General features: G+C 34.5%; 1 protein-coding gene across 7 annotated transcripts in view; it reads right to left on the bottom strand.

Moving 5' to 3' along the window:
• Positions 1-3,378: 3,378 nt before the first annotated feature.
• The window catches only part of RIF1 (replication timing regulatory factor 1), a 64,304-nt gene continuing 50,282 nt past the window's right edge, over positions 3,379-17,400 (bottom strand). For 6 of the 7 annotated variants that reach the window (XM_037131317.2, XM_037131316.2, XM_037131318.2 and 3 more), the window contains 7 exons: positions 14,083-17,325; positions 11,043-11,189; positions 10,696-10,773; positions 10,495-10,610; positions 9,633-9,786; positions 7,393-7,501; positions 3,379-6,928 (listed from right to left, as the gene is read on the bottom strand). In XM_037131317.2, the coding sequence (XP_036987212.2) occupies positions 6,714-6,928; positions 7,393-7,501; positions 9,633-9,786; positions 10,495-10,610; positions 10,696-10,773; positions 11,043-11,189; positions 14,083-17,325 (4,062 nt within the window). In that variant the 3' untranslated portion in view covers positions 3,379-6,713. The remainder of the gene's footprint in view (positions 6,929-7,392; positions 7,502-9,632; positions 9,787-10,494; positions 10,611-10,695; positions 10,774-11,042; positions 11,190-14,082; positions 17,326-17,400) is intronic. The other variant, XM_037131321.2, reaches the window with a different exon arrangement.

Here is a 17,400-nt window from a genome sequence, read left to right on the forward strand (position 1 = left end):
GCCCCCAGACAGGTTGTCTTCTGGCCACACATCTTGTGACCTTCTCAGGCCACACATGCTCCACGCAGCCAGCATCACGAGCTCACCCATTGTTTACCTTCCTCCAGAGCACGGAAACCTGTCAATATCTGGTGTTCCAAGTTCTCCCTTTTGCTCAACTCTCCAGTCACTATCTGTCTGAGCCCGTTTTTGTTGGTGTGGACACCAGTAAGTCCTTTACCTGATTATCCCCACCACACTGGTTTCACCTCAGGCTGCACAGGACCAGTGTCTCGAGTTACCTTCAAGAGGTTATAAAAGTGAGTTCTATACTCAAGCCAGAACTCAAACCCGGCTCCCTCCAAGGCCAATGCTCCCAGTACTACTCAATTGTCACTCTTGTACGCACCCGCCCCCCTCTGCCAAATTCATGGAGTCCCAACCCCCACTGCCTCAGAATGGGACCTTGTCAAGAGGGTAATTGCGTAAGTTATTAAGATGAGGTCATAAGGGTAGCCTCCAATCTAATTGAACTGGTGCCTTTATAAAACAGGGAAAATCGGACAAACAGATCATGTGAAGACGAAGGCAGAGCTTGGGGTGATGGTTTTATATGCCAAGGCCAAATTGCCAGCAAACCACCAAAAGCTAGGGGAGATTCATGTTAGTATTCTTCACAGCTTTAACTTATCTGAGTTCTAGCCTCCAGAACCGAGATAGTAATTGTTGTTTAAACCACTCAGTCCAGCAATAATAAACTAATATGGTATCTTGTCAACAGCACCAAGTCTACCCCCCCACCCCATTTAAAAATATGGATTTAAATGTGTGGAACCTATAAAACAGAACAGTAAGTTGGTATTTGGATTATGCTATTCTTTCTAACTTCAGGTCTCAGTTAAAAAAAAAAATTAAACTTCGAATCAAGCAAACACATACCAGAATGGTTTAGTTTTTAGTTTTATTTCAGATTAAAGTGCATTTCTTTAAAATACTTCAACATCCAGTTTCAATTAGCAAGTGATAACAGTCAATTCTCAATAGTTCATGGAAAGTTTTATTGTGAATCGTTAAGATTCCTCCCAACCCATTCATTCATAATGAACCTGAAATGCTGTATTAGAAAAGGGCCATCTGCTACAAACACTGTATGAAGCATTACACATAAAACTGACAACACCCTTATTTCAAAAATACTAGCTCAGTTAACTGAGGAATGAACAAGTACTTCTGTTAAGTTTCAACTTAAATTATTTGACTTACCAAATATAAATACTTTCTGAATGCAAAACTAAGCTCTCTTAGGAAGTTTATCAAGTCATGAGAAGAAAAATATTACAGGGCTAATTCATGTAATATTTTTATACATGATTTGGCTTCTCTCATCTTCTTGTAAGTGCGTATTAGTCAAGTCTATCCACAGGAGGTAGTGTTTAGATTAAAACTAATCCAATTACTCACCAACACAGAAAGCAAACTGTGGCTTAACCAGTTAGTGCCAGATGCTGTCCTCTGGCACATCAAGGTCCATTAATAGCCATGGCAAACACATTGATTATATATATTATAGTTTAAGGAAAAGAAAAAGTGCTCCTAAAAAGTATTAGCATCTCTTAGAATATTGTGTATTTGAGCAATAGTGAGACACAAATGAAATCAGGGGAATCCAATCCATTTTATAAAGTAAAATTTGAATAACAGCAACAGAAATGAAGGAAGACCCCCTTCTGCCAGCTAGAAGCACATAACCAAACTGACAACATGCCATGTGTGAACAAAACTATCCTTTGCAACAGGAATTGGCCAACTTTATATAATGGCCAGACAGTAAATGTTAGGTAATACAGACCAGTCAGACTACTAAACTCAGTGTAGCAGGAAAGCCAACAAAGATAATCAATGCAAAAACCACAGCTGTATCCCCATAAAACCTTATTTACAGACACTGAAATTTTAACTTCACATTTTCATGTGCCACAAATATTTTTCAGCCATTTAGAAAATGTAGAAACCATGCTTAGCTCATAGTATATTTTTAAAAAGGTATCATGATGTAATTTACCATCTTCTGCTCTATAAAACTATACTAGATAAGACTGCTATCTTTGCTTTTATATTTAAAAGTGACTGTTCCTAATTCCATTTTTCTATTTCAAAGTTCCCATTCTATAAAAATACTTTTAATGTTCAATTAAGCATCATAGTAACTTACACTATATTCCACAACACTACTTTGAAGGTAAACTTTCACCTTATGTGCATTTTATCCATTTAAAAACGAATGCTGCCTTTTGTTGAAAAATTTATCATTTATCAGCACATTAATCTTTACCAGCATATAAACCTGTTGTCTAGTAAGTTGTTTTAACCCACGAGTGAAAAACAGTATGCCGTGGCCTAAAGATAATGTTTACTCTGTGTTAAGGACAAAAACTAGGTAGGTTTTTCTTCACTGTGACATCAATTTAAATACTGTCTTCAATTTTTTTGTACTCTCAGGTAAAAAAAGATTTTCTTGTATTCTAACAGTGTATTTCAGGGGAGTGAGGGTTTACGGCTTGGCACTTCATGTTTGAACTGTTCTTGGTGAAAGGCTTGGTATATGAAGGAGAAAATGGTTAAGATCACACTGGAAAAATCTAACATTCTATTCTAAGAACTGAATAAACACTCATAATTCTGTGAGACTGCTGTTCCACTAAGTATCTATACATCTTCAAATTCACATGAACTCAGATTTTAATGGATACTTTCAAAAAGCAACACACAAAGCCTGGCATGTAACATATGTATTAATCAGGTCACCAGAAACCACCAAAGCCAGATTTGTTTTACAGACCAAGCAGTCAATAAATTTTGATTAATACATTACTTAACTGCTGACTATATTTTGATAACATTTTAAGTGCTTTGGATGAGGGGAGCTCTTACAAAAAAAAAAAAAAGTATTTAAATGTGAGGGTAATACAATGTTTTAACAAAATGCCAAGAAAAACTCATTTTTTAGAGAATACCATTGGTCAACCGTCTTTGTAACTGCACTTTACAATGGGAATTTCAACCACATAACACTTATTTTGGCATTGCTAGCTTTTACTGCCAAATTAATCTCAGGGGTGGTCTGTTATCAGTGTTTATGAATAAAATAATGAAGTCCCATGACTTAGAAGACTCATTTAGAGACAAAATGTCATCTTGAATATTTTAAAATTTACCTTTATATATATATGAAAATACAACACAATCCACACATAACCGTAGGACTCATTGTCCAAAATGCTTAGTAAGACTCCTTGAAACATCAAATACTTCACTACTTGCCTACTTAAAAACATCAATCTTCCATACTAAAAAGGCTCCAAATGAGGCCAAATTCTACTTTTTTCTTTACAATCTGAACTTTAAACTGAAGTATTCAAGACCAGTCTTCTCCGTCTCCAATTCATAAATTTGAAAAAGTTTTTTTTTAAAAAAAAAGGACTAGCTTTTATTTTTTGTGGCAATAATTCTAAGAACTTAAATGTGCTTGGGCTATCAAAACCGAACTCACAGCTGAATGCTTCTTCAGTCTACCTACAAGTATAATCTGTAGACATCAGTATTTTGTATGGGTCATGTTAGGTTTTTTGAAATGAATCATCAGGCTCCACCACAGACCTACTGAATCAGAATCACCATTTTCACACATTAATGCAAGTTTGAGAAGCACTGTGTTAAAAGTAAAAACTTCTGTTTGTATAAAAAACACAAGACGTTTCTAAAGGCTTGAGAATAAATAGGACATGCGTTGTATAAATGAGCAAATAGCTCCTTCCCTCGTACTCAAGTCTTAACCTAATAACATTTACAACTGATCTCCCTAAAAAGTTGATAATGAAGAATATGAAATGGAACCTAGGCCTTTCTTACTAGACTACCAAGTCAAAATTGGAAGACATGGCATTGAAGGAAAACATGACCCACTCCTCTTCTGTTAAATTTTCACTAACCCAGCTTTTTAAACAGCACTTACAGTTTTAGTCTTTCCTTTACCTTAAAAAAAAAATTCTACTTGTATACTTTGTACACCTATTTTCCCCTAATTTTGTTTTCTGCTCTGCCATTTTAATTTTAAGCAATATACAAGCTAACTTTCTTAGCAGTCATGATTCTTTAATATACAGAATTCCCCAACTATCTTCAAGCTGTACAAAAATAAAAATAAAAATAAAAATAAAAATAAAAATAAATCCATGGGCAACGTCATGAATTCCCATGCTCTCTTAGTGTTCAGATTTAAATCTTATTTTTTGTAGTATTATCCAAAGCATGATTACTTAACCTGACTAATCCCTTACTGTATCGAATAGCAAAAGCCACACACTGTTCAACAATGGCTTTTCAAACTTGTTCAAATAGCAGGGAATTTTTGATAGGCTCATTAAAATAGTGAAAATTTAAATCTACTACGAAATCTACTTTGGAACATAAAAAATTATACTATGCTTCTGCATGCAATTAGATTCTTTTCATAAATGCATAATAAGAGATCACATCTGAGTGTTATGAATATTTGTCGTTTGTTTTATTAACCATTAGAAAATATTTGAAAAAGCTGATTTCACTTTAATAGTGAAACAACACAATGGAGCTAATCAAGGAACATTAGTGCATTTTGCTATCCAGAAATCACCCAGGGAAAAATTTGCAGAAAATTTTAAGGCAGGAATATTGAAAATAAAGTTCCTCAAAGATACATTTATATCAATGATAAAGACTTAGCTAACAGTTTTTGCCCTCAAGTATTTTAAAATATATCCTTGTTGAATGACAATGTTTTTCAATTAATATCTGTGACTGTATCAAATTCAATGATCTAAATAATAAATGATAAATGTTAATCATTTTGGTACAGTTTTCTGCTATACTGTTCATTTCCCAAGACCTTCATTCTAACACCAAGTAAGTCAGGTTCACACAAATATTAAAATATGCAGTCATGAAATAACTGACTCCTCCAAACACACATATACACTTGTCCACTAAAAACTTATATGCCTCTTTACTGTCATACATTATTTGTGCAATAACAGACAATATAAGCTGCAATTATAATTGTTAAAAATATTCTCATTTTTCATTAGTTACTTCTTCAAGTTACAATCCTCAGTTCAATGGTCCTAGAATTGCTTTTAAACCCATCCTTGGTATGTAATTATCAAAGTTAGATTCCAAAATATTTGTAATGATAATGGATTTACGATGACAAAAAACGCTAACCTTTATTGTGGATGGATGATGGTCCCCTTCTGAATATAGGAGCTAAATGAGACACAAGGATTAAACCTTCTATAACTTGAATACTGTGTGCATTTTCAAGTAGGGGCTAGCTCTGAATCCAGTATGAAAATGAGATTGCTCATTCATTCTACTCAGAGAATAAATTAGAGATATTGTCATTATTTTAAAAGTCAAAACAAATATGGGAAGTCAGGCACTAATCTAGTCAGTAAAATTTATGAATTTTTAATTACATACAGCTTATTTTTTAAAAGTAGGCAAAACATACATATTTCAAAGGAGTTTTAGATTTCTTCCAAGTTTGCTTTAGGTATGGATGAAAAGAGTAGATAAATTCGACATTTCTTATAATCCAAGTTCTAATGAAAATATCCTAACTCTCCATTAAAAAGAAATGTAAAGAGGCATGCTTTCTAGTGGCTGACACCCTCTTCCAAACCAAAAGGATACAAAGTATATATACAAGTAGCAAACTTGTCACGGAACATTCTCATATTTGTATCACTTGAGTCGGTTCTGGTTACTTTAGAAAATAAACTCATGTTTTAACTAAGAGTATTTACTAAGTAGAAAACTATTTGCTGTTTTATTTGGGAATACAGAATCCTACAAACACCTGCAGCAAGTCCATGAAGCACTTCCATAGCCCATACTGATATATCAGTACTGAATATATACAAAATATGTCTCTATGAAACAAAACAAAGGTATTCACAAGAAGTTACAGAAAGTCACACAATTAATGAAAGTTGAAATTTATAAATTAAAAACACTGTAATTTATACAGAATGTACAAGTAGTCATGCACTTTAAAATGAATACTATGTCTCATGAGTACATTTTCACAGGCAAATGATGCTGCACAAATATTTGCTAATGCAAATAAATGAGTATCTTAGTAAATAAATTCTGCTCTAATACTTTAACCCAGAAGCTGAAACTTTTGGTATTTTTCTTGAAAGTTGTCCAAAGTTGACATCTGTGAAAGCATTCTAATTCTTTTACATAGGACATAAGATGTTTTACCAAGAACAAATCTCTTAAACCGCAGGCACAACAAATATAAATAAAAAAATCAAGTATAAACACCTTTTATCAGTTGAGGGGGAAAAACCCAAATAATTTCCAATTTTACTTCAAATAAGGTTTACATAAAATGTGTCATCAGAACATGCATGAGTTTAAATGCAATAAATGTATTCTTGTTTCTAGTTTTGCCTTCACATTTCAATAAGATATTTAAACGTTTGAAAAAGTATGCATAGCAGCCAAGAAAATACATACTACAGAAAAAAATGACCTTACATAATAAACATGAGCCATCTCCCTTCAGGTTCTAAAATGTTACCAACTTTGCAAATGTTCAGTCTGAAATTATGCTACATTTAAAAAATTTTTATGAATCAAGAAACTCAGTGATATTAAAAAAGAACCTTAAATTTTCTCTTAAAATACTAAACAGCATTATCATGGGCTGGTGACCTCCAACGTGACTGCAGATTTTTTATTATGGAGTTTGCCATGCTACCAAGTTTCTCGTGCATTTCGAACAACTGGCTTCCTGAGTAATTATGAAGATCCTCTGAATCCAGCTGAAGAGCAAGTGCACTAACCTGTGCCACAAGATTTTTACATAATGGAGTCTCTAAAGCAATAGGATCAATTAAATCTAAAAGAGAAAAAAAAGGCACAATTAGATCTATTTCAGATAAAACTTAAATTGTATATATCTCCCTTCCAAGTTAATAAGTTTATGTGCCTAAGATTCAAACGGAAACTTCAGGCTAAAGTATGTACCCGGTTCCTCAAGAAATCAGACATCAGGAAAATCTATGACAGCTTATTCTGTACCATTCAAGAAATTGCCAGACTACTTCATTTTTATTAAAAGTATGACCATAACATAATACTTAGTTCATATACTTACTTTAGACCTCAGTGAAGTAGAGTTGACAATTAGAAAATAGCAACTAGACTTTACTTGAAGTAAAATGAGTTAAGTACTTGGCAACTAGTGCAAAAAAGAAAAACTTGTATAATTCAAAAGGCATAATATTAAAACTAAAAGCATAATAAATTCAAGAAAGTCAGCTGCTCTTGTAAATAAAATAATGTCACTTTGCTAAAATATACCTGAAGCAAGTCTTTCTTCATCAGAAGAGAGAGGTTTATTTTCAGTTCCATTTACATTTTTCTCAGAAATATCAAAAACTGGAATCTCTTCTAATCCACGAGACTTCACCTTGATTATACATTCAGACCAGTAAAAACAAAACCAAAACCAACAAATTCAGTTATTTTTAATAGGGCTAACAATAGTACTAACACCAGAATAGAATATGATAGCCCATCAAGTTATTATTAGATTAGCAAATACTGCTAAGAAACTATGTTCTACTTAAAACACACAAACAACTACATGTGATTCTTTAAAACATTATGCTCAGTGAAAGGAAGTCATAACAGGCCACAGTTTATATGACCCCATTTTTACAAAACACCTGCAAAAGGCAAAGCTACAGAGGTAAAAGATGAATGACTGCCTAGGGGGTTGGAAATAAGGATGCTAATAGCTGTAAAGGTTTCTTCCTGGAGTGATAAAAATGTTCTAAAATCAGACCACAAGTGGTGGTTGTATAACTTTGTAAACATTCTTTAAAAAAGAGCACTTAATTGTGTGTTGGGGGGGAGGGGGTGGCAGCAATGAATTTTACAGTATGTGGATGTCTCAATAAAGCAGCTTTTAAAAAATTATTTAATTTTTAGAGACAATTCGCCGAGCCCACGGATCACAGAATATACTTCACAAACTAAATTCTTGATCTATGAGACTGAAAATTAGTAATACAGTTTTGGGGGTTTTAAAAAGCTAACAGAGGTTTTTTTTAAATCACAAAGTAATTTGTGATTAAGTATGGGACTTTCAAGTCTTCAGAAGTTAGCAAACTCCAGTCTCAAAAATTCTAATATACAATGCTGGTTTTCACCTTTAATAGACCTCATAACAATTTTGCATGTTAATAGATACATAAAAGACCTCTGGTTCCAGCAGTCTGTGAACCCTTCTGAAATGACATATTTTCTCTCTCTCTCTCTATATATATATATTTATTTAAATTTATTTTTAGAGAGGGAAAGGGAGGGAGAAATATCAATGTGTGGTTGCCTCTCAAGCGCCCCCTACTGGGGACCTGGCCTGCAATCCAGGCATGTGCCATGACTGGGAATCCAACCAGCGACAACTGAGCCAACACCAGCCAGGGCTCCATATATACTTTTTTAAGGGGAAGAATCTTGGTTTTCATCAGAAACTCTGAAAACATGCATGACCCAAAATGTTTATGTGCAAAAAAGTCACAGAAAGAACAAGTGTAAAGAAAAAAGTCATAACTGTGTTGGGTATCAAAATCAAGATACTATTAATTACAAATCAGCAAAATTTTTGTAAATGTTTCTATTTTAACACCAGGGTTTTAAGAACAGCAACCATGAAACCAATTGCCGATTTTGTATAAATGAATGAGAGAAGGTGACAGAACAGAATTCAGAGTTGAGAGGTGCACTGCGTGAGACCAGTTCAAAATAAATGACCAAGATTTCTCTGTGGAATTATAAAGTGACCTTGTAAGTTACTCTTGACTACAAGGACAGGGAATAAAAGGTGCCATTAAATGGGCTTTTTAAGCATGTATAGTTTAAGAACAAATTTATATAATTGTATTGCTAGATCATTTATAGTCATGTACTAGTTAACAACGGGGATACATTCTGAGGAATGTGCTTGACAATTTTGTTTATGTGATATCACAAAGTATACTCATCTAACCTAGACAGAATAGCCTACTACATAAGTTCGCTGTATTGCTCTATTGCTCCTAGGCTACAAGCCTATAGAGCATGCTCCTACAGAAACCAGTAAAATTAAATCAAGCATAAGCAAAATAATGCGACCAAGAGATATAGTCAAGTAACCTGGAAGACTTTTTCAGAGCAAACTATATTTTCGTATAAGTGAAAAGAGCAGTCTGAAATAACAACAAAGTTTAGTGAAGTAAATACATAAACCAGTAACTGGTCATTTATGATCAAGTACTACACACTGTACATAACAGCATGTGCTACATTTTTGTATGGTTGGTGGTGCAGTGGGTTTGTTCCCACAAACATCATCACAAACATGTAATGCATTTGCACCACGATGTCAGTAGGTGACAGGAACTTTTCAGTTCCATTATAATCTTATGGGACATCACTGTGCAGGCTACTGTCAACAACAACAGCATTAGGGTGGCACAAGGTTATTCATAATATTCATACATGATTTATAGCTAACGTAAAAGGTTTTTTTTGGGGGGGGATGTGAAAGCTTTTACCTGCTGCTCATGATACACTCTGAGAGCCTTTTTTACATTGGACACTTTTGGAGAACGGATAGGAAGAGTTTTTATTTCAGATGCTGTAAGAGTACTCAAATCACCAATTGTTCTTATATTCTTGGCTCTAATGAGTTGTCCCAGTCCTCTTGCCCTGAACAGACAATGAAAAAAAAGGTAGAAGGTCATTGTAGTTTTATATTTATTCTGTTTGTGAGGGCTTATCTAGTTGAGTTTCCTGGTGTAAGTTCAATCATAAATCAATTTATATAGGCCTACCTAACGTCCTGTGGGGACAAGCACAGGTACATTTAAGTTAAAACTAAAAATTTTAATCTGACATATATGCCTGGTTTAAGCAATAGCACCAAAATCAAACTAAACCTAGTGTGTGCCTAACGTTTCACTAACATTATGACTGCTTCACTTTGGTAGATTAACCTTCGTAAACTTCATCTTCCAAATTCATAAATGTTTTAATTACATACAGCTTATTTTTTAAAAGTAGGCAAAACACACATACATTTCAAAGGAGTTTTAGATTTCTTCCAAATTTGCTTTAGGTGTGGAAATATTACTATAGAGTGGAAACACTAATACTCTTACAGGGTTTATACGATTAAATAAGATAATGTACACAAAGAGGTCAGCACAGCACCTGGCAAATAAGTACACAATTTATGTTAGCCATTATGATTTACTGTTCTATCTGGCCCATCTTCTCACCTGAAATTTTATTTCTAAAATGTTTTGTAAAGATACATGTAAGTCAATCCTAAATATGAGAACCTTGATCATTTAAATAGCTTTCTTAAATAGGGTACATCTTTAAGAATAAGCTAGAGCCTAAATAACCACTTACCACATGTTTGATGTAATCTGAGGTAAAATGATGTCAACTGGTGCCATACAGTTCACTAAAGCTGGGTAAATACTTTCTGTTGGGCATGGTATGGATTCTTTAGCCATTTCTGTAATCTTAGAATAAATTTCAAATCCATTAAAGAGAGATAACCTTACTTAAACATGGAATAAATTGCATAAAAACTAAAGCATTTCTTACTAAACACTTCTTTGAGCTCTTAAATTTAGGGCTACGTGATCCTGGGAACAGAAATCCTTTGCTTGAAGTAGTATTATGCTAGATAGAAGGAGAGAAAACAAACTCAGAACCCTAGATAACTACAATTTTACAACTTTATTTCCACAACTTAGACTGCAATAATTTAATATTTTCAGAAGATCTAAAATGTAATAAAGTACATAATTACTTGCAGGGTCATCAATGTCTCCTACCTCCTTTTGTCTGCTTATCAAGTAGACAAAAGAAGAATATATCCAAACGAATTTTCTTAGTTAATTTCAAGACAAATTAAGCAACACTATTCTATGCATACATATACAGCTTACCTTAGACTGTGCAGTAGGTGAAGTTTTAGCAGTTTTTACTGTGGGAGAACTATTTGAAGAATGCGCCCTAACAACAGAACACCGCCGATCAATGTCATCTGCCAATCCTGCTTGATATATTGGATCTGCAAATGAGACTCGGCGAACCTAAAAAACACAGGTCATGTTTTTACTCAACAAAACTAAAGCTTTTAAAGAGAACATCACAAATTCTATTACAAGGTTACCACAAAATAAAATGTAGGTTTAGAACCTCAATTTATTTGACTAGAAACCAACTGCACAAAGCTGTAATTCTCTACACAGGTCATTCCAATAACCTATGTTCTAGAACAATGAAGAGTGAAACAGGGACAGGTGCAGAAACTTAATGAAAGTGCACGTGACAGCTAAAACAGTATAATCCAATTCTACTAACTTTATGGGCTCAACTATTAACTACAATGACTATAAAGAACAGGTAAAAAGGTAGACACAGTACTAAGTGGCCACTGGTGTATCTTCCTAATCTCTGTTCTAAAACTCTTCAGTGCACCAGACTCGGAGCAATTGGGCGGCAATTTTTGTTTCTTAACTCCAGCTTGAAGTTATTTTAATCTCTTCTAACTCTTACAGTATGTTCATTATTTAATATAAACATACAACAGCACTTACATCGTTAAATATGTACATAAATGTTTCCTAGTCTTGATTTCCAAAACAGTTCGCAGATTCTGTATGTGTCTACTATAGAAAACAATATTATACTGTTGCCTAAATAAAAATTAAATATGATACAATCAAATCAGACACAACTAATTTATATTAACAATCTAAAACATACCAAGGACCTGGAAATAAATCCTCACTTATAGTCAATCTACGACAAAGGAGGTAAGAATATATGATGAGGTAAAGACAGATTCTTCAATCGTGTTGAGAGAGAACATGCACGCGCGCGCACACACAATACTGGACCACTTTCTTTTTCACCACATACAAAAATAAACTTAAGATGGATTAAAGATGTAAGACCTGAAACTAAAAATTTCAAGAACAAACTACATGCAGTAAACTCTCTGACATCAGTCTTAGGAATATATTTTTGGTTATACCTCCTCTGGTAAATGCAACAAAGGCAAAACTAATTAAACAGGACTACATTAAACTAAAAAGTTTCTGCATAGCGAAGACATCCACCAACAAAACAAAAAGACAGCCTATGGAATGGGAGAAGATAGTTGCAAATAATATATCTGATAAGGAGGTCTACATACATATTATATAAAGGAACTCATACAATTTTAATACCAGAAAAATAATCCAATTAAAAAATGGGCAGAGGACCTTAACAGAGATTTCTCCAGAAGGCATACAGATGGCCAACAGACTTGTAAGACACTCAACATCACTAATTACTAGAGAAATGCAAATCAAAACCACAATGTGGTACCACATCACACCTGTCAGAATGACTACCACAAACAAATCTAACAAATAACTTCTGGGGTGGGGAAGGAGAGGAGAGGGATGTGGAGAAAAGGGAACCCTGATAACATTGTTGGTGAGATTGTAAATTGGTACAGGCACTATAGATAACAGTATGGAGATTCCTAAAAAAATTAAAACAGAGCTGTCATATAACTCAGCAAAGTCCACCTCTGGGTTATTTCCTAAAGAAAACAAAAACATTTATTGAAAAGATACACACATCATGTTTACTGAAGCATTATTTATAACAGCCAACACCTAGGTGCCCATCAATAGATGAATGGGTAAAGATGTGACATATACATAATGGAGTATTACTCAGCAAAAAAAAAAAGAAATCTTGCCTGCAACAACATGGATGGACCCTGAGGGTATTTATGCTAAGTCAGACAGAGAAAGACAATCACCACCTGATTTTACTTAGCTGTGATACCTAAAAAGACAGACCCATAGTTACAGAGAACAAACTAATGATTGCCAAAGGGGGGGTGGATGAAAAAGAAACATTTTTATTTTAATGTGAATAAAGAAAGAATGCTGGGTACTTAATAGAACTGATGAAAAAGGCCAGTGGGCCAAGCTTGGAGAAGGTATAGGGAATAAAATAAAAGTATAATGAAGACATTAACTGTCAATGCACTGTATCTTCATAAACTTTTCAAGAACTACTCCTATGGCCTAAGTAATTAAAACATAAAATACTTATAAAAAAAAAAAAAAGGAAAAGCTACCAAACCAAAAGAAAGAAACAAAAAACTCAAAACAGGTGATGTCTTTCCACGGACTGATCTCTGAATTCTTAGTATAAAAATTTTTGGTATATCCAGAAAATCTTCACAATATGCTTGCTAAAAGCAAAATTGTTAGGATCATTGTATCTTTACACATGTTTGTATATATGAACAATTTCCTCTACTGTAAATAGTACAATCAATTTAAGATGGTGGTCTTCATAACTGCAGTACTCGTATGACCACACCAAAAATACAACTACGTTACAGAGCCACCCCCCCCAAAATCTAGCTGAATGGAAGTCCTACACCTAAGAATAAAGCAGCCACACCAAGGCTAGTATTAATGGTTTAATGAAGAAAAAATAATTATAAATGAAATTACATCCAGAGCTTGATGAGGGCACAGCCTAAGAAATATTTTTATTTAGACAAGGTCTGGAAATAAAGAGTTTACACAAACACCTGAATGTTGAAATAGCATAATCTTCTAGTACACACAAGGGCTAATTAAAAGCTGCTTTATCAGATTCTAAATTTACTTTTCAATATGTTATAAAAACCACAAAGAAATAAGAAATTCTCATCCATTTTGAAAATGGTAAACAATGTTCATAGTTGTATAAAGGTTTTTAGTGTCCAGGAATACCTGAGTACCTAAGGACTTAAGTATCCTTTTTTGAACACTTGTCTTTCTACCTGCCCTTTTTCTTAGACATCATGGTATACATTACATTCAAAGCAAGTGGTCACAGTAGTCTATATTCTGTCATTCACCAGGTGTCACCATTTGGCCAAAATATTCTAATTAAACATAATATTGAGCCTCAAACCCTTACCTTGGGCATAGGTGATGAGACCTCATCTTCTTGGGGTCTTTTTAGTCCTCTCTTTAAAATGCTGCTGGACGGAGAAGCTGAAGGAGACCAGAAACAGCGTGCCTGCATACTGCTAGGACTGTCAGTTGCTGACAAAAGGAAAGGATCAAATTCGTTTAATTTTTGAGGAGATGTATTATTGTCTTCTGTTATCAGTCCAGAGATTGCTCTTTCAGATGTCAGCGATTGTGATGTTTCCTTCACTTTCTCTGAACTACGGTGAACTTCCGGTAAAACTTCACCATCATTTTCCACTTTCACTTGACTGTCATCTAATTTTATTTCTTCTGGTTTATTAAGTACAATGTCTGCTTCAGTGTTATTAGAATTAACCTTTCCTTCTTCAGTGATTGTCTCAAGGGTGTTAGGAACAAAATTGTCAATTTCTATATTCATTTTGTTTGTTTCCGCTTCTACAGGCTTTGATGCTTCTGTAGTCAAGTTCCTGGTCTCCATTTTACTAATATGGTCAGTTTCTGCATTCACCTCACCAACTGATCTTTCTTCACAATTTTCCATTTCAGATGAGCCTGTATCAGGTTCACTGTTTCTGCCATCTAGTCCCCCAACTGCTGTTTGTTCAGTAACCTCTATGTGAGCTCCTACTTTTACAGGTGTGGTATTATCAGGATGACCAATGGCTGAATTAAATTCCTCACTTACTATTTCTTCACCATTCAGTACTTCAGCTACACTTACTTCAGATTCATCACTTCTTTTCCTCTTTTCCTCTGTTCCCTCTTCCTTAAAAATACCAGCATTGGCATTCTTTTGTTCGGAGAAGTTAACTTCTGATTTATCACCACATTCCACATCCAATTCCACAGCTTCCGCCTCTTCTGGATTGAGTTCTGCTTTTACTTTACATGCATCTGCTTCAACATTAACAATGTTCTCTGTACTTATGTCCTTTTTCAGGGTAGCCTCTGGCTCTCCTTTCATCTCCAAAGTAGAACCTTCTAGTGAATTATCATCTTTGGAGTCACCTAAACATGGGTCAACAGTTTTACATTTTTTATTGGATGGCTCTTGGCGTTCAATAGCTACTGCTTTCTTAGAATCCGTATCACAAGCTTCTTCTTTGAAATTTATTATTTCAGAAGGAAGAGAGTACTGATTATTTTCTTCCAACTCAGTTTCAGGTACAATTAATGAATCACTAACAGTATCATTCTCCTCTTTGAGACCCAAATAAAAATTCACACTTTGATGCTCATCTAAAAGTTTAACCTCAGAGTAGATATCAGCTTTAGAAGTCTCTGACACAGTCAGAGGCATGTGCACATCTATCTTTGTGGTTTCACTGACCTTTACATTGTAATTTTCTCTATTAGTTAACCCAAGGGGTGACTTTTCTTGAGGTTGTGATTTTTCTCCACAGCAATCACAACCTTTAGATCTTCTAACCCTCCTACTTCTCTTGTGTCGGCACTCAGGTGCTTGAAAACTTTTTTCAGAAGCCAAAGAAATGTCCAACACCCCTAGTTTTGAGCATTCTTCCACATTGTTATTTTCTATGGAATCTTGCTTATGTAATCTCTTATTGGCATTTCTAGTCCTTAGATTTAACTCTGATACAGAAGAATTTGAAAAGGAAAGTTCTTCACATTTGTTCATCTTATTTTTTCCTTCGTAAGTATTTGATAGATCACAAGCTTGCAATACATCTGAAGGTAGAACAGAATCTTTAAGAGCTACAGTATTACTTTCATCTTTTTCACAAATCTGAGATTTTATGTCCACCTCAGAACTTGCTTTATAATCATGTGTCTGATTTTCAATTTTTACACATTCTTGTTTTTCTATTTTCTCTTCTTTATCGTCAATGTCAACATTGTCACTGTTTTTGTTTTTCCATTTTCCAGATCTCTTCTTTCTAGAACCTTCTTCCCTTGCCTCAGAACTATCAGATTCAGAGTTTTCGATGCTGGAAAGTAAACCCTGGGATGCTCTTCTTGTTTGATATCGTGTTCGTCCCCTTACTGGTTTCTCAAAGGACTTATCTGTATTGTCCTGGGTAGTAGTATCTCCCTCAGACTTAATATTTTCAAGGTCTAGTTTTCTTCTATTTTTGTCAATTTCAACATTAGTGCTAGTTTCCCCAAAAGTCTTCTGATGTAAATTATCTTTCTCAGTTAAATTTTCCTGTACACTTTGTTCAGGAGTCACTTTTGGCTTAGGTAACACATCATCTTTTACATGTAATGGACTCTTCTGGGGAGTCTTTTCTTCTTCCTTACGTTTTTCCTTTTTTTGGTGATTATTTTCTTTATCTTGGCTATCAGCGGTAGCCTCTGATATATCTGAACGTCTCCTTAAAGATCGTCTAAGGGTCTTCTGATTAGGAGTTATCTGAACATGACTATCTTCATTTACTATTTGATCCGATGGTATTATGGCTGGGGGTGTATTTTCTTTGGATTCCAAATTACTTCCAAAGGTTTTCTCCTCTACAGTACTATTTTCTGATAAAGCATTTTCTATTGTTGGTTTAAGCATTGCATCTTCACGTTCCACTGCAGGTTCAGAGAGGTAACCCTGATTATCTAACACACATTCTGTTTGATTAAGCAAACCAGTTGTGTTATTTTCTAAGGTTACCACGTCTTCAATTGATTCCTGTGTATTTTTCTCCTGATCAGATCTCATTAACAGCCTAGATCTTTTATTCCCTGTTTGTTCAGCTTTACTGGACCTTAGGCCTGTTCGCTTATTCCCGTGCACTATTTTTTCAGAATCAGATCTTGAAAGAGCCACTTCTCTTTTCTTTGCTTTTAGTGGAATGTCTGTTTTAGTCATGCCTTCTTGGTTATTTTTCACTGTAACAGTTGATGTCACATTATTCAAGGGGGACAGACTAAAAGGTCTGTTTTCTGAACTATCAAACTTCTCCAAAGTAATGAAGTTTTGCCTTCGACTTGTAGGCTGTAGTAGTGTTCCAGAAATGGTAGCCTTAGAAACTGAGCTACTACTGCTGGCAACAGAAGTGTTTTCTGCACTGGATGCACATTCAGTCGACATTTTCTTTGATGAAATTAAAGCCTTTTTCCTGGCATCATCATTATTGCTCAGTATTCCTAGACTGATCTCTTCAACAGAACCACATTCATTATTTGAAAGGGAAGTCTTTTCAAGATGTTCTTCCATACCACAGTTTTCGGTAACATCTTGAGTAATGGCAATGTCACTCTTCATTTGTTCCTCCTGCACAGAAATGTACATACATGAAGATTAACCTGCAAACAAGTCTGCCTTATTGGAAAAAATTTTAGTGTGAAA

Source organism: Artibeus jamaicensis, unplaced genomic scaffold (genome assembly GCF_021234435.1).
Source record: "Artibeus jamaicensis isolate MK-2021 breed Jamaican fruit bat unplaced genomic scaffold, CSHL_Jam_final contig_1832, whole genome shotgun sequence".
NCBI classification, from domain to species: Eukaryota; Metazoa; Chordata; class Mammalia; order Chiroptera; family Phyllostomidae; genus Artibeus; species Artibeus jamaicensis.